This window comes from Phyllostomus discolor, chromosome 12, assembly GCF_004126475.2.
Source record: "Phyllostomus discolor isolate MPI-MPIP mPhyDis1 chromosome 12, mPhyDis1.pri.v3, whole genome shotgun sequence".
NCBI classification, from domain to species: Eukaryota; Metazoa; Chordata; class Mammalia; order Chiroptera; family Phyllostomidae; genus Phyllostomus; species Phyllostomus discolor.
In genome coordinates, this window is record NC_040914.2 from 6833517 (window position 1) to 6858235 (window position 24719).

The 24719-nt window shown below is 49.3% G+C and overlaps 4 protein-coding genes, 1 long non-coding RNA gene and 1 other non-coding gene across 9 annotated transcripts in view; 4 read left to right on the forward strand and 2 right to left on the reverse strand.

The window, feature by feature from the left end:
• SAMD4B (sterile alpha motif domain containing 4B) overlaps window positions 1–3964 on the forward strand; it is a 42946-nt gene extending 38982 nt beyond the window's left edge. For both annotated transcript variants that reach the window (XM_036011818.1, XM_036011819.1), the window contains exon 13: window positions 3466–3964. In XM_036011818.1, the coding sequence (XP_035867711.1) occupies window positions 3466–3629 (164 nt within the window). In that variant the 3' untranslated portion in view covers window positions 3630–3964. The remainder of the gene's footprint in view (window positions 1–3465) is intronic.
• On the reverse strand, window positions 71–7698 carry PAF1 (PAF1 homolog, Paf1/RNA polymerase II complex component). 2 transcript variants are annotated; one of them, XM_028529592.2, is made up of 14 exons: window positions 7381–7698; window positions 6825–6854; window positions 3699–3791; window positions 3276–3397; window positions 3116–3182; window positions 2928–3029; window positions 2743–2848; window positions 2583–2651; window positions 2394–2497; window positions 2192–2308; window positions 1929–2057; window positions 931–1036; window positions 728–818; window positions 71–647 (listed from the first exon to the last, which is right to left on the reverse strand). In XM_028529592.2, exons 1-14 carry the CDS (start codon window positions 7425–7427, stop codon window positions 211–213), a joined length of 1620 nt encoding a protein of 539 aa, XP_028385393.1. In that variant the 5' UTR covers window positions 7428–7698; the 3' UTR covers window positions 71–210. The 2 variants fall into 2 exon arrangements, with proteins under 2 accessions (XP_028385393.1, XP_035867713.1); XM_036011820.1 differs by lacking the exon at window positions 6825–6854 and having other exon boundaries at window positions 211–647; window positions 7381–7517.
• On the forward strand, window positions 1969–2658 carry LOC118497476. Its single transcript, XR_004899999.1, has 2 exons — window positions 1969–2077; window positions 2112–2658. It is a non-coding gene; the product is annotated as an uncharacterized LOC118497476 (long non-coding RNA).
• On the forward strand, window positions 6885–13219 carry MED29 (mediator complex subunit 29). 2 transcript variants are annotated; one of them, XM_028529594.2, is made up of 4 exons: window positions 6885–8177; window positions 8798–8856; window positions 9138–9222; window positions 11161–13219. In XM_028529594.2, the coding sequence occupies exons 1-4, from the start codon at window positions 7962–7964 to the stop codon at window positions 11401–11403; spliced, it is 603 nt and encodes a 200-aa protein (XP_028385395.1). In that variant the 5' UTR covers window positions 6885–7961; the 3' UTR covers window positions 11404–13219. The 2 variants fall into 2 exon arrangements, with proteins under 2 accessions (XP_028385395.1, XP_035867715.1); XM_036011822.1 differs by having other exon boundaries at window positions 7882–8177; window positions 11231–13219.
• A 4728-nt stretch (window positions 13220–17947) lies between these two features.
• Window positions 17948–20492, forward strand: ZFP36 (ZFP36 ring finger protein). The gene is made up of 2 exons (XM_028530289.2): window positions 17948–18074; window positions 18865–20492. Exons 1-2 carry the CDS (start codon window positions 18051–18053, stop codon window positions 19807–19809), a joined length of 969 nt encoding a protein of 322 aa, XP_028386090.1. The 5' UTR covers window positions 17948–18050; the 3' UTR covers window positions 19810–20492.
• Window positions 20493–24582: 4090 nt separating this feature from the next.
• TRNAI-UAU lies at window positions 24583–24676 on the reverse strand. The gene is made up of 2 exons: window positions 24639–24676; window positions 24583–24618 (listed from the first exon to the last, which is right to left on the reverse strand). It is a non-coding gene; the product is annotated as a tRNA-Ile (tRNA).
• Between the last annotated feature and the right edge of the window lie 43 nt (window positions 24677–24719).

Consider the following 24719-nt stretch of genomic DNA (forward strand, 5'->3'; position numbering starts at 1 on the left):
CAAGCTGAGGCCACTGAGTACCTGAGGTTGGGGGAGGGGGGAGATGTAGCCAGAATGAGATCATAAGGCCTGTGAAGGGAAATAGAGAAACTGGCTTTATTAACAGGAAAGGTTTGGAACAGGAGAGGGAAGTGAAGTGAAAGGCTCGCAAAGAGAACACAGGAAAGTACCTTTCTGCCTATAATATGTCCGTGCCAGCCCTGAAAGGACTCAGTCACTGTCACTGTCTGCTTCACTGGAATCAGAAGCTGCAGCTTCACTGCCATCCTCCTGGGCTGATCGTTCACTGCCACTGGGGAAGGGACTGGCGCTGCGGCTTGGGCTGGGGCTGCGGCTCGGGCTGGGACTTGGGCTGCGGCTCCGCTGACCACCCCCATCGCTGCCACTTTCTGATTCATTGTCACTGCCATGGACTTGTCCTCTGTCCTCATCATCAGAATCTGCATCCTCTGAATCCGCATCACTGCCAAAGATTTCCTCTTTGTCCCGGGCAGCTCGGGCCTCATCCTCACTGCTCTCATCCTCGCCGCTACCACTCTTGTCACTCGCCTCATCCCTGTCACCGTCTTCCCGTTCACTCTCACTGCCTGAGCGCTCATCTTCACTGCCTTCTTTCTCACTGCTGCTCCCCTTCTCTTGCTCCTCATCTGTGAGGAAAACAAAAGGAAGTGAGACCCAGTTTCCCACCCTCCCAGGGCTCCCAGGGTTTCATCTATACAGCTTTTACCTGAGCCCCCAGCTTCTTTCTCTTCTGTCTCCATTTCCTCCTCCTCTTCCTCCTCGGGTTCGTGATTCTCCAGCTGGGCCTTCCGTGCCTCCTGGCAAGCAGCAGGGTTTAGGGGAAGAGCAGGTATTATATCAGGTTTCTGTGTCCCTCTTCACCCACCACCACACTCCCCATGGGTGCCCTGAGCCAGTGGTGCTTATTACCTGGGCTTCTAATTCCTTCTCATTCATGTCCCGGTGCTTGACCACAAGCAGGGCATTGGTACCAGACTGAACCCCAGCCTTGGCCCTGCGCTTACTCAGGCGGACCCTGCAGTGGACAAGTTGGGGGAGGGGTGTGGAAGACACAGTTAAAGACCCCCCCAGTGGGGGACCTGGTTTGACTTGGTTTCAAGTTACTCACTAATGCTTAGCCCAGAACAGACCAGAATAAATACAGACTGAATAAGGGAGAATAACTCTGATTTGAGGCAGGGGAGGGGAAGGGTAATAGTTCTCAATATAGCAGTTTGGTTGCCTGTGTTTATAGATTTTAATGTGAATTAGTTACCAACAGTTAAAAACACAGAACCTAGATTTCTGGTTTGGGAAAATACAAATCTATGGCCCCACTGGGCCTTTTGGGGTTGGAGTCCTTCGCTGGGCTGGGTTGTAGTGTCCCTAGGAGGATGCCAACAGTTCTAGGTCACCCATGTCCCACCAGCCCACTGTGCTGCCTTTCACATTTCCTGCCTGGCTTCCACGATCAGAATTTGTAATTCCTGCTTTAAAAAGAAATTCGAGGTCTCCCCCACCCCCCAACCTTTACACCAAAGGCCCCAGCCAACAGGAAAATTTTAGCCATCAGGGAGGAGTTTTTAGGATCACATTTTTGCACTTGGGTTACCCAGCATTTCATTTAAAACATGCTAACTTTATGTGTAATCCTGTACTTTGGTTATGTTTATTTTCTCATGAAGTCTCTTAATATCAAGCAGCTTTGGCTGTCTACACAAAAGGTCTAAATTTCTCCAGCATTACATAAAGACCTTCTCTGTGGGTTCTTGTGTTAGAAACAGGTATAGCCCACATTCATAAGCAGGCTTCTGCTGCTCTTGCTTACAAATGCATGTGCCAAATGACCTCCAAGGTGGTATATCCCAGGGTCTTGACCCTGAAGCATAGACCCAGACTAATCTGAGGTAGGAATGTCGACTGAGTACCTGGTCTCCAGCTCATTGTAGTAAACTCCATCACCCTCTCGGAAGATGAAGAAGTAGTTTTCCTCATAACCCTTACTAGCCTTGTTCTTCACATTCCAGTTGTATTCACGAGCAATCTTGTAGTCATACCTGAGGATGAGGGGAACAGGGTCAGCCCCACTTATTCCCTGATGAGGGGAACAGGTCAGCCCCATTTATTCCCTAATGAGGGAAAAAGGGAGACACACTTTTCAATCTCCAAAACCTAATCCCAACCCACGTACACATCATCTGGTGCATAGTCCATCTCCTCTTCCTGGTCCCGCTTTCGTTTCTTCAATGTCTCTTCCACAGGCAGAAAGTAGGCCACAAACTGGTTCCCTTCCTCATCCATCATACCCCTGGTTGGCAGAAGAGGAGGAGCAGTGATAAATGAGGACAAAGGGCAAAGAGGAACATGCCAAGGTTGAAAGCAGGGCCACTTACCTGATCATGGCCTGAGACATCATCTCCAATGCAGCTGCACCACTGGTGTCCTTGGGGGCCGGGTCTGAGTCAAAGATTACCTGAGCGCATGGATTAATCCACATCTGGGGGGTGGAGGGCATCAGAGTTAGGAGTGAGATGGGCAGAGATGCCAGGCTATCCCCCTCTGTCTCCTGTCCCAGATCTGACCTTAAAGTCTGGGAAGACAGGCATGACCTCCACTGGTGTCACTCGGGGCTTGCTATAATGCTGGGAGATCTGGTAGGGACAAAAACAGGATAAGGAGGAGGATAAAGAGCTCTAGAGCCAACTCCTTTTTCTTCCTCTCCCCATCTTGGTCCTCAATTACCGATTTCTGGGCATCCTCAAAAGTCTTCTCGATGGCCGTAATCTGGCTATCCCTGTCTTTGTAAATTTCCTCCTCTGTAAACTGTTGTTTCACAGAAACCCCAATCCTATGGGTGAAGAGAGAAGACTTTAGGGGACACTGGACCCACCCAAAATTTCTACCTTCCCTCCATACCTGCAACTTACTTGACCTCAGGCTTCTCATTAGAGATGCCGTAACGGTTGAACTCCGTGGAGATATACTCTGTCTTCCGCATCCACGGCACCACCTTTGCATGCTGCTGAGACCTAGGTTAGAGGATCAGGCACTTCAGGACACCACCACCTTCCCTCCATTAGAGCCAGTCCCCAGTCCCCTCTCAGCACTCCCTCACCTCTTGGAGCTTGTGGGGGCCTGAATCTCCTCTTCCAGAAGCTTCTCATCAGCTGGGTCTAAGAGTACTGGAAGAGAGCAAGGAAGCAAGAAGACCATGATGGAGACCCAGGCCTGACCTTTGCTAGCCTAAAGCAGGCCCTCCCTGCCTTCCTACATACCGTTGGGGTCAATGCGGTAGGTGTCAGGGTTGATGAGGTCAATGGTGACCCCCAGGTCTGGCTCAGTCAGGAGATCATGTTTATGCTGTTTTTCCAAGGAAGTTGCTTTGTACTGGACAAACCTGGGTAGGGAAACATACCCATTATGATTTCCTGATTCAGCTTTAACACTCAAATCCCTGCTTCATAGATGCTAAACTTCTATTGGGAGGAACTCAGAGTGGAATGTCCCCCATGTTGGAGTCTGAAGGCTGGCTCTCCCATTGGGAAGAGACTTGGACACTGCTTGCTCATCAACAAGTATATCAGGCATCTACTACTACAGTATGTGCTCAGTACTGTTCTAGGCCCTGAGGAGAGAGCAATCAACAAAAGAAGAGGTCCCCACCCTCAGTTGTTTCCCATTTACAACCTTAGTCTCACCTGTTCTGGTCGAAGGGGTAGGTAATGAACTTGGGGTCGAAGGGGATGTCAGGGAGGCTATTGCAGTACTTAACTCGGCAGACCACTCCAGATCTGGGAACACAACAGCTCATTTAAAAAGCTACTATGAAGGTCAAAAGAAAGTATCAAATTCAACTCTCAAACTACAATATGTAGAGAGCAGACATATCAATAACAAAATGTGGAGGGAGAAGTAAAAATGTAGTTCTTATAAAATATATTTGAACTGAAATGTCAATCAGCTTGAAAACAGACTAATGATACCCATAAACTTCATGTTAACCAAAAACCAGTAAAACTAAAGAAAACCAAACCTCAAGAGAAGGAACAGAGAACTATAAAAAAAACAACCAAAGAACAATGAACAAAATGGCAGTAAGTACATACTTATAATTGAAAAACATACAAAGTGAAAGAATGGAAAAAACATCCCCCCTTTCTAGCCCTTGAGTATGCCTGTGCCTTTCCCCACCTGCTGCTTCTTGCCCTCTCCCCCCACCCCTTCCTTACCCTTTTTTTCCCCTCAAGGAACATAGTTTTCCTTTCTTCTAAGCTTAAAGGACTCCCTTTTTGGTGTGTCTGACTTGCTTCCTGAGTCCACAAAGCCTAGCTGGCTCACTTCCACACCACACTTCTATTTCTGTGACTTTCTAAATAAACTTTTGCTTGTATTTGGAAAATAATAACAAGATACCCCATGCAACTAGAAACAGAAAGAAAACTAGAGTAGCAATAATTATCAAAATAGACTTTATTAAAAAGTGTAAAAAAAAAACAAAACACAAAACCCACAGCCCTGGCTGGTGTGGCTCAGTGGATTGAGCGTTGGCCTGTAGACTGAAAGGATACCAGTTCAATTCAAGTCAGGGCATATGCCTGGGTTGCAGGCCAGGTCCCCATTTGGGGGCGTACAATCACCTCAATAGAAGCAGAGAAAGCATTTGCTAAAATTCAGCATCACTTTATGATAAAAAAGTCTCAACAAAGTACATATAGAGAAAACATCAACATAATGTATATATGTGACAAACCCACAGCTAATACACTCAATGGTCAAAAACAAAGCTTTTCCTCTAAGATCAGGAACAAGACAAGGATGCCCATTACCATAGTATTGGAAGTCCTAGCCACAGCAACCAGACAAGAATAAGAAATAAAGGCATCCAAATCAAAAAGACGTAAAACTCATTTGCAGATGACATAATACTATATGTAGAAAACCCTAAAGAATCCACCCCCCCAAAATTAGAATAAATAAATTCTAATTTTTGTAAGGTTGCAGGATACAGATAGACAGAAATCTGTTGTCTTTCTATACAATATTTATAAATGTTTTGATTGCATCAAAAAGCATAAAATATGAAGGAATAAATTTAACCAAAGTAGTGAAGGACCTGTACTCAGAAAACTATAAAACACTGAAGATGTGAATAAATGGAAGATACACCTTGCACATGGACTGAAAGGATTAATATTGTTAAAATGTCCTTTACCTAAAGTAATGTACAGAATGCAATCCGTATTAAAAACACCAATATAAATTGAGAAAGAACAAAGCGGGAGGTCTCATACTCCCTGATATACTATGCTATAAAGTTAAAATAATCGAAACAATATGGTACTGGCATAAAAACATAGATTAATGGTAGAAAATAAAGAGCCCAAGGAACAAGTATAAAGGACACACGGGTAAAAAACTAGGGGCAGGTGGAAATGGGAGGGAGGAGGGGAGGGTTGGGTGGGTGGGCTGGACTGGGAGTAAAAGACAGAAAATTGTACTGCAACAACAATTAAAATTAAAAATATATATAAAATAAAAAATAAAGAGCCCAGAAATAAATACTTATGTTGTCAATTAATCTATGACAAAGAAGGCAAGAATATACAATAAAGTCAATATCGTCTCTTAAATAAGTTGTGTTGGGAAAATTGGACAGATACATGAAAAAAATGCAATTGGACCACTTTCTTATACCATATACAAAAATAAACTCAAAATGGATTAAAAACTTAATCATGAAACCATAAAACTCCTAGAAAAAAAAACATAGGCAGTAAAGTCTTTGACATCATTTTTAGCAATATCTTTTTGAATACCTCTCTCTAGGCAAGGACAACAACAAAATAAAAAATAAATGAGACTACATCAAATGAAAAAAAAATTGCACCATTAAGGAAACCATCAATGAAACGAAAAAATAACCTGAATGGGAGAAGATATTGGCAAATGATACATCTTGTTAAGTGGTTAATATCCAAAATTTATAAGGAATGCATACACCTTAACACACACATACACACGCAAATCCAACTTAAAAATAGGCAGAGGACCTGAATAGATGTTTCTCCAAAAAGAACAAACAGATGGCCAACAGACATGAAAAGATGCTCCACATCATCAAGTAAATGCAAATTAAAGCCACAAAGAGATACCACCACACACTTGCCAGAATGAACAAATAAGTGCTGGTGAGGAGATAGAGAAAAGGGAACTCTCCATACACTATTGGTGGGATGCTAAATTAGTGCAGCCACTATGGAAAACAGTACAGAGATTCCTCAAAAAATTAAAAATAGGTCTGCCATATAATCCAGCAATTCCACTTTTAGGTATTGGAAGAAAACCAAAACCCTATTTGGAAACAATATATGCACCGCATGTTCATTTGCAGCATTACTAGTAACAGCCAAGATACGTTAGCAACCTAGATGTCCATCAACAGATAATGGATAAAGAAAATCTGGTGTATATATATATAATGGGGTATTATTCAGCAAATAAAAAGAATAGAATTTTGCCATTTGGGACAACACGGGTGGACCTAGAGGGCATTACGCTTAGTGAAATATGTCAGAAACATGCAACATGATTCTACTTACATGTAGAAAAAAATGAATAAAACAGAAAAAGACCCACAGGTAGAGAACAAGCTAGTATTTGCCAAAGGAGGGTGGGAGTTTTGGGAAAGAATAAAAACCGCTGATATATTGGGGGCGGGGGGGGGGGGGCCGGGGCCTGCTGCCCACCTCTGCTTCCAGCCCTCATTGGCCCACCCCTCTTATGAGAACATAATTGGGGGCAAAAGAAAACATAATGGGGCTCACCTCTCGGGCAGAGTCCGGTGGGAATTGGGCCTGGTAGGTGAGAGAGAGAGGCATTAGTAGAAAAATGGAGAAGACGAGATTGACAGAAAAGGCGCCTTCAAGTTTTTAAAGGGTAATTTCTTTTAGCATGGGTGCTTCAAGTGCTTTAATAGAGGGAACCAATTAATTCATTTTAGAGAAAAGTGTCCCCAACTGCTTAAATGAATGAAGCCAAGTACTCAGTCCCTTTTCAAGGGGGTGTCTTCAAGTGCTTAATAAAAATAACCACGTACTTAATTGTTTTTGGGAAAAGGATGTCCAGACCCTTGACTGGAGACATAAGAGCTTAATCCCTTCTAAATAAAATCTTCAAGAGCTTAATTTCCGAATTCCGTGGCGGGGAGAAGGGGGTAACACCCCATCTCTGAAGGAACCCCTCTCCATCAAAGGTGAGCGCTCCACGACGTCACGGGAAGAAAGACCCAGGGGTCTAGTGACATTCTAGGTGGATACCTGAGCCCGACCCTCCGCCTCGCCGAAACTTGGATAAACGATAGAGCAAAGCGGTGAAGTCTACCTGTGACCATCTTCCCGCTGGGCCTGGGTCTGGATGGTGGGCGCCATGGCGACGAGGCGACGACGGAGGTCCGAACTGGGCCGCGACTGAGCTGCGGGGAGACAAGGTGAGGCGTGCCGACTTCAACGGACACCACTCCGAGGCAGCGCTCGGGTTGGCGCCCCTGTCCGGGTCGGGTTAGCGTCGGAAAGAGGTGGGCTAACGAGAATTACAGTGAAGGCTCAAGTAAACCCGCAGCCGCTTATTTTCAGCTGCGGACCTACCAACTGCCGGAAGGACTGAGAAGCCTGAACTAGTCCCCTCTGGCCGCGAGGCCTTCTGGGAAATGGAGTTCGAGTTAAACTCACACCCGGATTGGCCAGGGACTGTTAGAAGGGGCGGAGCTAGAGAAAAGCCTTTTGTGATTGGTAAATAGGTTTCAGTCCGGACACCGGATTCGAGAATCGTTTTGGAGAGTCCGGGGCCTTCTTTCCTCCCATTGGCTGAATCGTTTGAGTGGCGCTACCTAAAGCTGAAGACGCTGAAAAGAAATCTGGAGAGACGCAGTTGTTAACGCACTTCCGGCGTACTACGTGAGAAAGATGGCTGCGTCCCAGCAGCAAGTTTCTGCGGCTTCTTCCGCTGCTGGTGTGTCGGGACCAGGTTCGGCTGGTGGCCCGGGTACCCAGCAGCAGCCGCAACCACCGACACAACTTGTGGGGTCTGCCCAGAGTGGGCTTTTGCAGCAACAGCAACAGGACTTCGACCCTGTGCAACGCTATAAGATGCTTATCCCACAGCTGAAGGAGAGTCTTCAGGTGATTCTCCGGGACCTTCTGGAAAGTAGCGGGATTTGGTTCTTCGGTTCTCAAAAGTGGGCAGGCGGAGGGGATGCTTAGGCAGGGAGGGAGCAAAAGAAGCCTTAGGCAGGGAAAAAGAGTTAGACTTGGTCTTCGTGGGAACAGCGCGGATGTTGAGCCTGGGATTGGCCGGAACTCGACTGGAAGGGAGTTTAAAAGAGAAACCGCTCTCTTGTTAAAGCCTGAGGCAAGAACTGCTTGTACAGAGAGATTCTGCTAGTGATTTGGTGGGTGGGAGAGGCTTCGAAGGTATGTCTGGAAGTCATTGGCGGGAACCCCAAGTGAGAGCGGGCCGCTGGAAAAATACGAATGGTTATTGCTATAGAGCAGGGGTGTCAAACTCATTTTCATCTGGTGCCATATCAGCCTCGCGGTTGCCTTCAAGGGGCTGAATGTAATTTCAACTCCTTAACAGTTAAGGAGCAGTTACATTTATACAGTCCTAAAATTATTTCAGCCCTTTTTGAAGAGTGTCAGGTGAAGATGAGGCCAGAAATTTATTGAATCTTAAGGAAGAATGTAGACTACCAAAAGTGTCTTCTTCTGTTTCTCCACTTCCTGCATTTTTTTTTAACTAGACTTTGATGAAGGTTGCAGCCCAGAACTTGGTTCAGAACACTAACATTGACAACGGACAGTGAGTGTAGTCCCATTTCCCAGGATGTCCTCCTGTGTCCACCCTATTCTTCAAAACTCATCCCCCAAGCCCCACCCACCTACCCTCCTGTTTTCAATCCTGGTTCTTTAGCTACCAGCCTTGTCCTTTCTGCCTCTTCTACAACTACCAATCCCCTACCTGGTCCCTGTCTCAGGGCTCCTGGGCCTTTACCTGGTTTCCTGATAGATACTTGGCTGGGTAGACATTGATGTACCAGAGATTGGAAATCCATTCCTCAGTCTCCTTCTCCTGGTCTATAGAAAAAGCAGTGACGGACCCATACAACGCTTTGACAAATGTCTGGAGGAGTTCTATGCCCTCTGTGACCAGCTGGAGCTCTGCTTGGTAAGAGGCCTCCTAAACACTGGGTGACCACAACCGTGATTCATTTCCTTGGGTCTTCAGGAATCCTCAGTCAGTCAGTCAACACACATGAGCACCTCCTGTGGGCCAGACCTGTGCTTCAGCTGATGATGGGGACACAGTGATGTCCTGATCTTTGCCCTCACAGAGCTTCCAGTTCAGTGGGGTGATATACATTCCCCAACAAGTATGGCTCAGAGTACTAAGAGCTGTGGTGGGAGAAGCCCAGGCCTCAGAGGTCAGGGCTCAGCTGGGGGTGGGGGCAGTTGGAGAAGTCAACATTAAAATGAGGGAAGCTCAAGGAGCTGTGGAAGCCCAAAGAAGGCATCTGACCTTACCTACAGTGGTTCTAGGGAGAGAATGGCCCAGGAAACAGTATTGGTAGAGAGCACATTGGAGTTGCGGCAATAACAAAAATGGAAGAGGGAGAAGAGAGCAAGTGGTTAAGAGCACAGCATCTGATATCAAATGGACCAGCAACCTCTACCTCTGAGCCTTGGGTTCCTCTCTTGGAAAAATGGGTTTTCAGGAACGACTCAGCAAGTTCATGCATGTAAAGTATTTAATACGGTACAAAGCACATAGCAAACATTTCCTGTAGTATCATAATTGTCCCCATTGTTTTCATTGTATTGTCATTGTCATCATTATTTTGAACCAGGTTTTGAAGGAAAAGTTGGAGTTTGAGAAGCCTGGTAGTGGTGGAAAGGTATTCCAACCCAAAGAAACAGCTGCTTTAAGTTCCCTTTAGGGATGTCATGGAATACAGTCTGGCTGGGGTGTACTTGCCATTGGAGCTTGTTGAATTTTTTTTTTTTAAGTACTAGTGGCAAGATTTATTAGAGCAAAAACAAAGGAAGGGCTTAGAATAAAAGAGGCAAGATCACAGCAGCGAGAGGAAGCCTAGACTGGGCTGCCTAGACTCAGGAAGGAAGATAGAGGCAAAAGGAGACTCTTGCTTTGTTTGTTTGTTTTTTTTTAAGGTTCTATTTATTTATTTTTAGAGGGGAAGGGAGGGAAAAAAAGAGTGAGAGAAACATCCATGTGTGGTTGCCTCTCACTCAAACCCTACTGGGGACCTGGCCCACAACCCAGGCATGTGCCCTGATTGGGAATTGAACTGGACCCTTTGGTTCACAGGCCGGTGCTCAATTCACTGAGCCACACCAACCAGGGCCAAAAGGAGACTCTTTAAAGCCCACTGCTCCCCTGTTTGCAAGTCTCATGGGGATCCTTTAGCATTTAGGAGAAAAGAAAGAAAAGTATGGTCTGAAGGAAGGAAGGAGGGGTTGTTGCTGCAGAGTTGCTGAATTTTTTAATAAGCCCTGAAGGGGCTGGGAAGCCATCCATGGTTTCAAGCAGGGAAGAATATGGACCCCATTGCTTTCTAAAAAATATTCCTTTGGCTTCCAAATGAAGGATAAGTTAAAGGGGCCAGGAGTAGAGGCTGGGAATTAAAGGAGACAGCCATGACAGGATTCAGTGGGTACGGGCTCTGAGGAAGTGGGGAAAAAGCAGATGGGAGAGACCATGAAACTGACAGGTTGCTGTAGGAGGAGCTTCCAGGATGAGGCCCAGGGCTCTAGTCAGAATGACAGGGCCATCCCTTAGACAGATACCTAGGATGGGGATCAGTTTGGGGGAGAGTGTGAAAGCTCTGGATTCCAGGGAAGTCTGGAGACACACCTGTTCTGTCATCAGTACTGAGGTGGGCTCTGATTGGTATGTGGGAATGAGACAGCTCTAAGAGGGCATGAGAGTAAGAGGAGGAGGTGGGCATGGGAATTGCTGTATTTAAGGCTTGGGTAGATTAAGTACATAGAAGGAGTCCAGAGACCAGGCAGGTTACCTTAGGCTGGCCCTTGGGGCAGAGTTGGGGCAGAGTGAGACTGATGCTGTACCTTGCCTGCCTGTTTACAGCGCCTGGCACATGAGTGCCTGTCACAGAGTTGCGACAGTGCCAAGCACTCTCCCCTGCTGGTGCCCACAGCCACCAAACCGGATGCAGTACAGCCTGACAGTCAGCCCTACCCTCAATACCTGGCGCTCATCAAAGCCCAGATTGCCTGTGCCAAGGACATTCACACCGCTCTACTGGACTGTGCCAACAAGGTCACGGGGAAGACTCCTGCACCACCTACAGGCCCTGGGGGCGCCCTGTGAGGTGGCAGGGCTGGGAGGGGAGCGGGCTAGGAGGTGGGCAGGCTGTGGGGGAGAGGGACTGGGAGGGAATGAAAAGTAACCTCAAAGCAACTTTGTCTCTGGCTTTTCTTTTGGCCTGAGCTCTTGGGTGGCAGCCAGCAGGGGGCAGCAGAGGCCAACAGGGAGCACATCGGGAAGTGGGTAGAGGGAGCAGCTCTGACTGCCTGCTCTCCTCTCTAGGGAGGGTGAACTTTGGACTGTGCCTGTGGAGGACCTCTTTCTGGGACACATACTACCTGCACTGGGTATGAAGCCCTAACTAGGCCCCTCTCCCTCCATCCTTACCTGATTCTGCCTGATGGGCATGGTCTCTGTCTCAGCACCTTTTCTAGCTGTTTCCTTGTGTGTCTCTGCTGCTTGTCTGTTGACTCTCTCGTTCAGTCTCTTTTTGTCCATATGTCTCTCTGCCTTTGTGGTCCTATGTCTCCCTGTCTCTGACTCTCTTTCCCTTTCAGTCTCCTTTGCTGTCTTCTGGCCCCAACTCCTCACTGGGATTCTGTGTCTATGAAAGAGACCAGATTCTGAGAGCCAGAACCCTTGGGATACCTAAGGCTAGGGGAGGGAGCTTTCCAGGGGCTATAGCCGAACCCAGAGATCCCAGGCACGTCCCATGTCAGCCCATCCCCCAGTATCCTTGGCCCAGGAAAGGGGAAGTAAAGGGGTCTAAGCCCTGATCTCAGCATGCCTGGTTGGGGAGCAATTGAGGCCCCCACCCATACACAGGGCCTGCGTCAGCAGTACTTAAACTAGGGGTATTGTGCAATCGGTGGTGAAGCCTGGCCCAGCTGGATGCCTGGGTCCCTATATTTTTAGCACCAAAGGAGAAGTGAAAAGGCCCCAGAAGGGGTGAATCATCAGTCCTGGGGAAGAACCCCAGGCGCCTGGGCCCCAGCTCCAGGAAGCAAACCTTGGGGAGGGGGCTTTGGGGAGGGAGTGCCCACTAGGCTCCCCACTTCTCTGAAAGCAAGCTTTGGAGAGCCCAGCCATGGCCTTCAGGCCTGGGCAAGTGCAGGGTGGGGCTACCTGCCCAGGCCCAGCTGGTGGGTGTGAAAGGCTCAAGTGACTCATTCTGGTCCAGGGGACCGCCCCACCCAACCCCTTCTGTGTCCTGATTCCCATGTCACCTCCCAGAGGCCTCCTGTCATAGACCCCACAGCTGCAAGGAAACCCCAGGACCATAGAGACCTGTGATCCACCCAAAGCCTAAGTCCCCACACTGGAGTCCTGGGAACTGGCCAGCTGTGTGAGAGTGTGTGTATCAGGCAAGTAGGACAGGCCCAAAGGAAAGGAAGCTGGCCTCTGGGTCACTAGCTGAAGCTGCTGTTCACAGGTAGAGTTTCCTCAGGGAAACCACACATCTGCCTATTTAATTGACTGAATCAGCTTCCCTGCCTGACTCCCCAGATCATCTAGGGCAAGGGTGTCCAAACTTTTGGCATCTCAGGGCCACACTGGAAGAACAGTTGTCTTTGGCCACACATTAAATACCTTGCAACACATAATCACAAATCTCATCATGTTTTAAGTAAATTTACAATTTTGTCTTGGGTCCCATTCATAACCATCCAGGGCCACATGCAGCCTGGGGGCTGTCAGTTGCTTTACTTAAAGTGAACTGATTAGGACTTTAATCACATCTACAAAATACCTTCAACAGTATCATCTAGATTAGTGTTTGAGTAACTGGGGACTGTAGCCTCACCAAGTTGACATGTAAAACTGACTGATACAATCTAGCCCCTGTTCATTTGGCACCCATGTACATCTCTATATTAAATACAAGAACAAAGTCATATTCCCACCTAACATGATGCAGTTCTCTATGTACAGCCACTAATACACTTTGCCCACCAGTTCCCAGCTGTGGGGTACATGACATGTACTAGTGGAGATGTGTCACACCATACGCATACACACTCAAGACTGAGGTACAGCTGGTCCTGTGAGGTACAGTAGATACAATAAACTTAAAATCATAAGGAAAACTCATGTATAAGTGGATCTGCACAGTTCAAAGGTCAACAGTATATCAAACAGAAGTTCCAAGAAGAAAAATAGAGCAGAAAAGTAGGATCAAAAGTGGAGAGAGTACCAGCCAGGTGGCTGGACTGGAGCGTTGTCCTAGACACCAAAAGTTTGCAGGTTCAATTCCCAGCCAGGGTACATACCCTAGGTTGCCAATAAATGTTTCTCACATTGGTATTTCTCCCTCTCTCTAAAATTAAAAATTAAAAAAAAAGATGAACTCTGGATTGTGGATTGAGTGATGACCAGCGAACCTAAAGCTAGCCAGTTTGATTCCCTATCAAGACACATGCCTGGGTTGCAGGTCAGGCGGCCAACTGGGGGTGCACAGGAAGCAACCGATTGATGTGTCTCACACATGGATATTTCTATCCCTCCCTCTTTTTCCTTTTATCTAAAGATAAAAATTTGAAAATTTTTAATGGAAAAAATTTTCAGGAATAATTGTAACAATGCAAGAAACAAAGTTTGAGAGCTTAGGTTGGGTAGTGGTTCATAGGTATTGTCTGTAAATAGATGCTACATGTATTTATTTGTTAAATAGATAGCAAGGTTTGTAATTTTTAAATCCTTGATGGAAGATACGAAGAGCTCACTGAGAAGACTTACTTGGAATAAGTCGTGGACATTGGGGGAAAGAACATTCTAGGAAGAAGAGATAGCAAGTACAAAGGCCCTGAGGCAGGAGTGTAATGGTATGTTTATAGAACACTGTGGAGGCCTGGACCACAGTGAATGGGCTGGGATAAAGGCAAGGCAGGTTATGAAGGGCCCTGGTTTAGATCTTTATTAGATTTTCAAGCCAGAGGGAGAGATTGTACAGCCTGGTACACATCCACACACTTCGGGGAAAGTACATGAAATGCACAACCACACAGTAAAATGGTACACAAGGACTTACCCCACCCAGCAGAGAATACCATAACCCACCATCCTACAATCATGGTGTCCCCAGGGTCTCAACATAAACCCACAAACAGACTAAAGGAACAATTCAACATGTAAATATATAAACAACCCTCTACCACCTAACATGCTATCTCTCACCCCATCGCAGACTTTGCCTATCACAGGCTGACTCAGACCTGCTATCAGCTCAGCAGTATCAAAAGCAGCCTTGGCTGTGGAGAGATAAGGTTTCCCAGGTGCCAGTGTGTGTGCTTGTGTGTGTCAGTCCACCCACAGAGGCCACAAGGAACAGCGACATAAAGTGGGATGTGCGCCAGCTGCCCTCCCCATCTTGTGCGCTCTAGACGTCAGGAACCAAAGTTCACCAGTTTCACTACCTTGTGACTGGCCACAGAGGAACTGCATCCAGACAGTGATCTAGCATGTTCCCAGAGATACCCCCCAAATAAGGACACACAACAGTATTCACTACATACATTGAGCTGCAGGGAGCAGGGACTTTGCACACAGCCACAGCTGCCTGTATTTCACAGATACTTAACACACTCGACTTTGAGGTGTGCACAGATCTTCATCTCACAAGATGTCAGTCATACCCTCACTAGGTTCCCTCGAGGAGTGACACATAGTCACTCCAGATCTCACAGTGGTTCAGAGTCACACACAGGCGTCTATGTGGGTATGTAAGTCACATATTCTCATGAATGCCGCCTCAAAGACAGGGTTGAGCACATACGTCCATATCCCAAGGTGGTTAAAATAAACAGTTTAATCAATCACACAGGCCCAAGTGACTTCACACATTTATTCACAGGCATGTCAAGTGGGATTGGAAGACACAAGCCTCACAAAGGAAAGGAGGCCGCAAGTCCCACCCAGTCACACTAGGGCACACACCTTCACACCTGCAGCACCCACACTTCACACAATGTCACACACACCAGTGGCCCCTGCAGTTGCACAGCGCCCTCCCCACCCGCTCACGCTGTCAGTCCCGCCAGGCACACACCCGGCCCCGGCACACGTGCCGTGAGTACACGGCCCTGCTCGCCCTCGCACTCGCTCTGGCTCTCACACCCCCGCGTTTCCCGTCCCGACTTGTTTTTCTGGAAACTCTGCTCTCCGTTCCCCTCCCCCTAGGCCGGAAGTGTTCACTGTATTTTTAGCCTCTCTGGTTTCCGCCCCCTTCCCCCTCCTCTTGCCCGCCCAGGACCGGCGCCACCCCCAGTGCCCCAGGGGGTACCCCGGCCATCCCCTTCTCCACCGTCATTCCAGAGGGGATTCCCGGCTGCCTCTTGGGCCACGGATTTTCCCGCTGGCTACGTGGGGAGTGGGGAGGAACCCAGCCCTTAACTTCCTCCTGGGCTGGGACGCCTGAGGGCAAGACGAGGTTGGAGGGGGGATGGGAGCTGGGAGCTGGCTGCTAAATTGGAGGGAAGAGGGGCTGGGGTCTCAAGACACTTAGGTCTGATGAGGGAAGGAATTGGGGGCCCGCTATCATGCGTCTGAGTGTGAAGGTGGCCTGGAGACTCGGACCCCTGGTCTGAGCAAGGAAGGGCAGAGACCCTCCCTGGCTTCTGGGCCCACTGGCCTGTGTTTCGATGGGTGGTCTGTCCTGCCCATACCCACTCCAATCTCTTCAAAAGTCTCTCTTTCCCAAGCATCCTGGGTTTCAGACCAGTGACTCAGCACAAGGGAGAGAGGCGGGGGTCGGCCTGACTCAGGGATGGGAAATGCTCCCTATCTCCAGGGAATCGAAACTGGAATCCCTCCTCCAGGATCGAGGCCGAAGCCAGGCTGGGCTCTGGGGATCTCCGGGTGGCCCCCATCTCCCGCTTTCCTGCCGCCTTCGTCCTATTAGCAACCCAAGAACTTGGAGCCTACCCGGAGGCGGGTTCCAGACACCTCCCCTTTCACCCTTTTCCCGTTGTCCTCGAGCCTCTGTTTACAGGCGACAGAAGCCCTGGTTACAGGAGAGGAACCTGGGCGTCCGGGCTGAGCCTCCTCGTCACGGCTTCCAGGAAGCCCCCTTCCCCCGCCCCTTACGAGTGAGTCACGAGCCAGCGGGAGGCTGCAACCGTGCCAAAGCCGCCCGCAGCCACTCAGCTCACGAGACCCGCCGGGAAGGCCCCTAGTCCCCAGAAGGCGCGGCACCAGGGATTCCCCTGATCTCTGTCCGAGGAGGCAGGTCCGCGTACCTAGCCCAATCTCCCCACCTCAATACAAGCCCGTAACACAGCCTGCAAAAATGAACTTTGCACCATTATAATTGCACTCCGTGGAAATGATTTCTGCCCCTGTATTTTCACTCAGATCAGCCAGCTTACTAAGATTCCCTTAAAATACTAGTTTTCTTCCCAGATCTTAAAGGTCTCACGCAGGGCAACCCCCTGACAACTGATTTACGAATGTGGGGAGTGAACCCAACAAGATTAAAATTCCCTCAAGGCACACCCCTTTATGAGACCCATCCATCCATCAGTTGGGGGTAAGCCCATTTCTTCCATTTCAAAACAATTCTTAATCAAGGCAACCCAAGGCAATAAAATATCTCACCCTTTTCAATCTTCAGTTTTCTCAGAGGGCAAACTCTTAACATGATTTAACATCCTTGGTGTTAGGCTGCTGCCATTTATTAAACAACTAGGAGAGTAAGTTGGTCTCTATTCCTGGGTTTCCACTTGTGTAAAATGAGTACAATAACCCCTCGAGTTAACGTTATGTAAAGCACTTTCATACCGTGCCTAGCCCAGAGGAAGCCATCAAAAATGCCACTATCTGTGGGAGGGTGAGAGGCTATAGTAGCTCTGAAATTGGCAAAGTAGGCACCTTTCCAGTCTTACCAAATATCAAGGGCCCCACCCTTGCGAGTGTGGGTAGGGATGGTCAAGGTCTCTGGATCTGAGCTGTTTGAGAGCGAGACGAAGGCAGGATGGCAGGTCTCACAAGAGAATTCTCTGCCAGGCCCGTTGGTCTCCTCTGTTTAGCTCTTGTGGACTTCTGTCTTGAGAGTTTGTTTCTCCCTTTTTTTGTTTCATGTGACCTTCCCTCTAGCTTCTCGCTCTGAATTTGTCTCTTGGGATTGTCCCTTCACGTTTTTTGTCTCCCCACCTATCCTTACCTATCTTTCTCTCTTCATATGCCTCTACCTGAGTGTGTCTACCCTCCCTGTTTTGTGTCTGTTTCTCTGCGTCTCCCCATTTCTAGGTCTCTTACTCTTTCCCAGCCTCTCTCCTCCCTTGCGGGTCTCTCACGCGCACGCCCACTGCCTCGGCCTCTGCCCTTGTCAGTTCTCTCTGGAGCCCTGCCCCCACCTCCGTCCCAGTTTCCTTCCCGGCGCCTCAGCCCTCAGCCTTTAAAATTGGGCAGATACTCCCACCCCACGTACCCCCCCGCCCCCCCCTCCCCGCGCCGAGTCGCAGCCACCAGTGGGCACAGCTCTGGCGCGTCCCGGCAGGGGGCCGAGAGGAAGAGGACCTGTCCCAGGCCTGGCGGGCTGATCTGCGGGCGCGCGTCCGGGAAGCGCCCCTCCTGGCTCCGCCCACCCGGGCCCGCCCCTCCGGGTCCAGGCCCCATTGGTCTATAAAATCACCGGCTCCTCCAGACCGACGCAGCGAGTCTTCTGCGTTCCCACTTTTGCTCTGGTTCTCTTCAAGTCGGCCTTCGGCGCCGTCATGGATCTCACCGCCATCTACGAGGTGAGTTCCCCCTGTCCAGCACCCTGGGGTCCCCATGCCCTACTGACTCCCTTCCCAACCTAGGGCTCTCTGGGGCCGCAAACTACGGCCCGGGACCCACGGCTCCCTACTCAAACTGGAGCTTCTTAGCGCAGCACGCTCCAGCCCGGGGTCCTGTCTCCTTTCTCAGACCAGTGTGACTCTCTAAAAGTGAAAAGTGGAGCCCGCGATTTTCGGGTCTCGGACCAAACATGGGTAGGGTGGTCCTTAAAGACGGAAAGCTGGAGGAGTTTTTTCAGACTAGGGCTGACTGGAGGCGGAAATGGCCCCACACCTGGCTTCCCCCCAGTAGTTGCTGAGGGCGCGGTTTTGCGCGGAGGCGTTTCTGGGGCTTGAGTCTTTGGGGTGAGGGGAAGGCAACTTCTGTCTTCACTCCCAGACCCAAAGGAAGACTCTAGAACTCAAAAGCCAAAGATATTGGACTTCTAGGTTAACTTTCCAGGCCCTCCAATTGTAAAACTGGAGAACACGATACTCAGGGTCAGATCCCGAGAAGCCCAGAGGCTCAAAATTGGTGGAAGGTTGTGTGCCCTGAGTCAGGGAGCCAGGATTCCTGGGTTCTATCATTGCCGAAAAAACTCAGAACTTCCAGTTCCGGATCCCTGCGATCCCGAACCCATGGGTTTCTGCGGGCGGGTGGGGCTCAGAACAGGAGCCCACAAACCGGATTGGCAAGCTCTTAGGTGCCCTGCAGCTGGGGAGGGGCGTCACCCAGCATTTTCCGTGTCTTAACCAATCCCTGTACCCACAGAGCCTCCTGTCGCTGAGCCCTGACCTCCCATCCGACCATGGAGATATTGAGTCCAGTCCTGGCTGGGCCTCCCCAGGACTCTGGAGCTTCAGCTCATCCAACTCCAGCCCAGCTGGGGTTGCTGCCCGCCTACCTGGCCGGTCCACCAGCCTGGTGGAGGGTCGAAGCTGTGGCTGGGTGCCTCCACCCCCAGGTTTTGCACCTCTGGCTCCCCGCCCAAGTACTGAGCTGTCACCTTCACCTACTGCGACCCCCACCACCTCATCCCGATACAAGACTGAGCTGTGCCGGACCTTCTCAGAGAGCGGGCGCTGTCGCTATGGGGCTAAGTGCCAGTTTGCCCATGGCCCAGGCGAGCTGCGCCAGGCCAGTCGCCACCCCAAGTACAAGACGGAACTCTGCCACAAGTTCTACCTCCAGGGCCGCTGCCCCTATGGTTCACGCTGCCACTTCATCCACAACCCCAGTGAGGACCTCGCTGCCCCTGGCCACCCCCATGTGCTGCGCCAGAGCATCAGCTTCTCAGGCCTGCCCTCGGGCCGCCGATCCTCGCCACCACCAGCAGGCCTGGCAGGCCCTTCTCTGTCCTCCTGCTCCTTCTCGCCCTCCAGCTCCCCACCACCACCACCTGGGGACCTTCCACTTTCACCCTCTGCCTTCTCTGCTGCCCCTGGGACCCCTGTGGCCCGAAGGGACCCCACACCAGCCTGTTGCCCCTCCTGCCGAAGGGCTACCCCCAGCAGCGTCTGGGGACCTGTGGGTGGCCTGGCTCGGAGCCCCTCTGCACACTCCCTGGGATCTGATCCCGATGAATATGCCAGCAGCGGCAGTAGCCTGGGAGGCTCTGACTCACCAGTCTTTGAGGCTGGGGTGTTTGGGCCACCCCAGCCACCTACCGCCCCTCGGCGACTCCCCATCTTCAATCGCATCTCCGTATCTGAGTGACAAGTGCCTGCCCAGTTCAGATCAGCTGTATCTCAAGGGGGCCATTTCTCTCGTGCTGTGGGCTCCACAGGAGTCCAGGGGCTTGGGGAACTGGGGGGCTCTTGAGTAGCCCCACTGTCTTCCAAAATGCATAAATGCATTAACCCCCTCCCCTAACCCCATGCTGGGGCAGGTCCCCAGTGTGCAAGCTCGGTGTTCATGGTGATGGAGGAAGGAGTGTATTCTGGAGTGTTTTTATCTTTTTAAAGATGTAGCAAATTTGAGGGTGGCAGTAAGCCATAAGCCCTCTCCACCCAACTTCTCCCTTTCCCAATGCTGTGAATAATAATCCCCTAATGTTCCATCTCCATTTTTCTAGACCCCTGAGGTTCTGGTGACAGGAGCCTCCCCTTGAGGGTCAACCCTGGTGCTCAAATTACCTTTGAAAAGCAAGTAGCCAAAGTCATTGCCACCCCTCCCCCCCAGCCATTGGGCTCTATTTATGACGACTTTATTTATTCTAATAGATTTTATAGTATTTATATATATTGGGTCGTCTGCTTCCCTTGTATTCTTCCTCCTTTTTTAATATTGGAAACGATGGAGTAATTATTATAAGTATGCTATAATATATTAATATATATTAAAATTTATTTTTGTGGGTTTTTTTGAATTTTTAAATAAAAGGCATATGTGTGTAAACTCGAATCCTGGCTTTTCTGCGGTCTAGAGGCAGTGACTTGGGTGAATGGTGTTGCCTTGTTTCCAAGCGGGTAGAGTTGATCTGTAGCTCCTCCAAACTTTTCCGAGCAGAGTCGCCCGGGGCGCTTACCTGGAAGGAAGTGACGTCACCTGGCTCCGCCGTTTACCTGAGAGGGCGGGACCAGGTGAAGTCACTCGGTAGGAACCGGGAGAGGCAGTTGGGGGCGCGGGGGCAGTGGCTCGTGTCTTGTCCGGCTCTTTGACCCAGCCCTCGGCGGGGCGCGGGCGGAACGAGTTGTTTCCGTCCCCGCGGGCCGAGTGGGGAGGGTGGGGCGGTGCAGGGAGGACGGAATGTGCTGGGGCGCTGGCCCTGGGCGGGCGGGGGCGAGTCAGAGCGGCGGGGGCGGGTCAGCCGGGAAGTCCTGACGTTCTGCGGGCCCACTACCAAGTCTTCCAGGACCTGAAGAGCTGGGGGACTCAGACACTCGCAATATTGGGCGAGGCAGCTTTGAAAAAGTCTCAGGATTCTGGAATCGCAGCTGTTGATGAAAAAGGGGCACATACTACACCTGACAAACTCAGGGGAGGCCTGTGTGACAAGCCTTATAAACTCAGAAACCTAAAGTAACCACATAGGATATGTGTGGTCTTAAAGTTTTCTAGCTACCATATGTATGGTCCACCAATTTTCATGATGGATATGTCTCGACTAAGGTCAATCTTTGCCTTAACTGAACCTGCCCGTTGTCTTTTTGCATCTACAATAATGTCAGAGAATCCCCCTTTTCCAGACACCCTCAGGGCACAATCTCCCACCAAAGCACTAGACTACAAAAACCCTCATCGATACGTTATTCTGCTACATACCATCTCTATGTACTGTAAATGCTCATTAGTAATTATTCTGTACCCACCAATGTAAAAAGTATTTGTTTCTTCACCTTACTTTTGGTCCACTGTCAAGACATTTCCAGGCTTTGCTTTCTTTTGCCTCCCAATGGACTTTATATAACCCTTTTACGCGGCCTCCTTTGTACTGTATAAAGTAAGGTGCAAAGCTGTCATTCTAGGAAGCACTTTCTCAATCAGTTGAGATTTTGCTTTCTGGAAATTTTCGTTTACCTCAACTAAACTAAAAAATTCTTACAGGTTTGGACATTTCTTAGGTGGACGTAACATTTTGGAATCTCTGAGCTACTCTCCCTGCTCTAAGAATTCTAAGTCCTGGTGTCTCAGCGCGTTAGGTGAAGGGCAGAGTTGTAGCTTCTGCCTTTCCGGGACCCTAGACCTCTAAAAGTACCCCATTTCGGTTTGTCGGGAGTTGAGAAGTTCAGGCTTGCGGGATATCGGCCTTTCCGCCGAGGAAGCGGCAGGCCCGGGTGTGTGGGTCACAAGCTCGTGGGGGCGGGGCCCGGACAGCTGTGTCCTCGGACCAAAGAAGGCAAGAGGCTGTCAGACCCACCCTGGGGCGGGGAGCCCGGAAACAGCTTCGCGTCAGTGCCCGCGCCCCGCCCCCTTCCACCCCGGCCTCTTCGCCGTCGACCCCTCTTCCTCCTTTACCCACACTTTTTCCTCTCCCCTCCCCTCCCCCGACTTCCCTACGTTCTCATCTCCACACCCTCACCCCTCCCCTCCCTCTCCGTTCCACCTCTTTACCCGCCTGCTCGACCCCTCCCCTCCCTGCGAGTCTTCACTCACCCTCGCTAATCCTCCCCTCTTCTCCGGTACTTCCCTCGTCTTCTCCCTTCAATATCTTTTCCTTCCAGCCTTCCAATATCTTGTCCTTTACCCCCTCTTTTCTTTCCTTCCAGTACCCCTCATCCTCCCCCTTTCTCCCGCCCCTACCCTCTCCACTCTTTCCCTCCCTCCGGCCCTCATTCTGTGTTCTCGCCTCGGCTCCACCTTTCCTTCCCACCCCTCTGCTCCCTCTGCCCTCCTCCAACCCAGAGCTAGCATTCACCCTCTCCTCCTCCCCTCTAGCTCCTTCCTCTTCTTCTTTCCCACCTCCCCTGCCGGCCTTCTCACCCCTGCTTTGCCCTCCCCCCTTGCCCAGGGGCAGGCCTTTTGATCTTTTCCTGGAAACTGCCCCTAATGTGGGAAAGGGCTGTGGTCCCCAAACAGAGGAAAAGAGGGCTGGGAATGATAGAAACCTAAAGACACTGGGGAGGCCAAGAGGAAGAGCAAACCTTGCAGAGACATTTACAGATATTGAAAGAACAAGAAACAGACATCTCTGGTCCTTCTCTTACCAAAAACACATTCTGCCCCTTCTCAAAAAAAAAAAAAAAAAATCATTTAAAACATGGCACCCATTACCAGCTACAAATACCAAACACCTGGGAGTCCCCTTGACTTGTCTGTCAAACCCACTCCCAAGTCCAACAGCAATCCTCTTTGATTCACTTCCTCCTCTGGCCTTTACTCTGGTTCTATCTCCATCATCTCTAGCCTGGACCTCTGCCCTCACTCTCTCTCCACTGCCCCACTAGACAACCAAAGGGAACCTGTCATGACACCTGAGTCAGATCATACAAAAGCCCAAGTCCTAAATTCTTACCAGTTTACATGGACTGACTCTCTCTTTGGCCAGTCTTGCTGTAGCCACACTGTCTTCCTAACTGCTCCACCAATAAGTATATCTGACATGCTTCAGGTGCAGGGCCTTAGTGCTGGCTGTGGCCCTCTGCCTGGAATACTCCCCCAGGTGCCCCAGTCACTCCCCTCTCTCAGTTCTCTGCTCAAATGTCTCCTCAGTGAGAGGTCCCTGACTACTCTTATTTCAACCCACACCCCACCTCCCATTCCACCATCCTCCTTACCTTGCTGTACTTTTTCCATGACATTTATCACCACCTAATGTATGAAATATACTTAATTCCTATGTGTATAGAAATCTGTCTCCCCCACTAGAATGTCAAGTCCTTAGGGAAAGAGACTTTGTCTTGTGCATTGCAATAGTATCACTCAACCCTAAATAGCAGTTAGTCATGGATATTCAGTATTTGTTGAAAAACATACATTGATTCAGAAATGGTGAGGGAAAGGGAGTTAAAATTCCAAAACACACTAGAAAAAAAATTAATAACTACTTGAGGTAACTAGTGTTAACTAAAGTTATTGTGATAATCATTTCACATTGTATACATAAATCATTATGTTGCACACCTTGGACCAATACCGTACAGCATTATATGGCAATTATATCTCAGTGAAACTGGGAAAAAATCAAAGACAAAGAAGGAGGCAATGCCATAAACATGGTTTGCAGAGGATCCACAGCCTGACACATCTGCACAAGCCTATTTTTAAAAAGTATAATCTGCCTGGCTGGCGTAGCTCAGTGGATTAAGTGTAGGCTCCGAACCAAAGCATCGCAGGTTTGATTCCCAGCCATGGCACATGCTTGGGTTGCAGGCCACAGCCCCCAGCAACTGCACATTGATGTTTCTCTCTCTCTCTCCCCCTCCCTTCCCTCTCTAAAAAATAAATAAAGTCTTTTTAAAAATCTCAAAAAAGAACAATTGTAAAAAAAGATGTTTAAGTGCTAAAAAATAAATAAAAATTAAAAAGTATAATCTTTATTATATTTTTCCATTACCATTTAGTCCCCTTATACACCCCCTTCCCAGCAATCACCACGCTGTTGTCCATATCCATGAGTCCTCACTCTGGTTTGCTTAATCTCTCCACCCCGCCACCTCCCCCCCACTAGCTGTCATCTGTTCTCCATCTCTGAGTCTGTCTCTGTTTTTCTTGTTAGTTGAGTTTGTTCGTTCGATTCCACATATGAGTGAAATCATATGGTAGTTAGACAAATAATGTCTTTCTCTGCACAAGTCTTAAACTGAGATTTACAAATCTAATGAAATGTGCAGGCATCTAAGAGGCAATACCGCCCTCTGGCGGCCAAGATTAAAACAACACCTCCTCCACTATACAGACACTTCTTAACCAATGCTCGCCAGAATCCCGGGAGTCTTTTCAGCCCAAAAATGCCGGAAATCAAAATGTTCGTTCCTTTAAATAGTGCATATTTTTGGTTAATCTGTAAAACGTCTAAATTTATAGAGACTGATGAGAGAAAACTGAAATTGCTCCAGGTGAGGATCGAACTCACAACCTCGGCATTGCTTCGCTACGCACTGTCTTATAAGTACCGCGCGCTAACCGATTGCGCCACTGGAGCTCCGGCCGCACCCCTCCGTCGTGGGGTCCTTCAGTTGTTTTTG

Bases quoted from the DNA above. Each gene is read 5' to 3' on its own strand.
- PAF1 (XM_028529592.2), bottom strand. From the start codon at position 7,427: ATGGCGCCCACCATCCAGACCCAGGCCCAGCGGGAAGATGGTCACAG. The intron at 3,792-6,824 runs GTGAGCCCCATT...TTGTGTTCCCAG, and splicing joins CACCGGACTCTGCCCGAGAG to ATCTGGAGTGGTCTGCCGAG. The intron at 2,652-2,742 runs GTAATTGAGGAC...TGTCCCTACCAG, and splicing joins TTGAGGATGCCCAGAAATCG to ATCTCCCAGCATTATAGCAA.
- MED29 (XM_036011822.1), top strand. From the start codon at position 7,962: ATGGCTGCGTCCCAGCAGCAAGTTTCTGCGGCTTCTTCCGCTGCTGGT. The intron at 8,178-8,797 runs GTGATTCTCCGG...TTTTTTAACTAG, and splicing joins AGCTGAAGGAGAGTCTTCAG to ACTTTGATGAAGGTTGCAGC. The intron at 9,223-11,230 runs GTAAGAGGCCTC...TGGTGCCCACAG, and splicing joins ACCAGCTGGAGCTCTGCTTG to CCACCAAACCGGATGCAGTA.
- ZFP36 (XM_028530289.2), top strand. From the start codon at position 18,051: ATGGATCTCACCGCCATCTACGAG. The intron at 18,075-18,864 runs GTGAGTTCCCCC...CTGTACCCACAG, and splicing joins ATCTCACCGCCATCTACGAG to AGCCTCCTGTCGCTGAGCCC.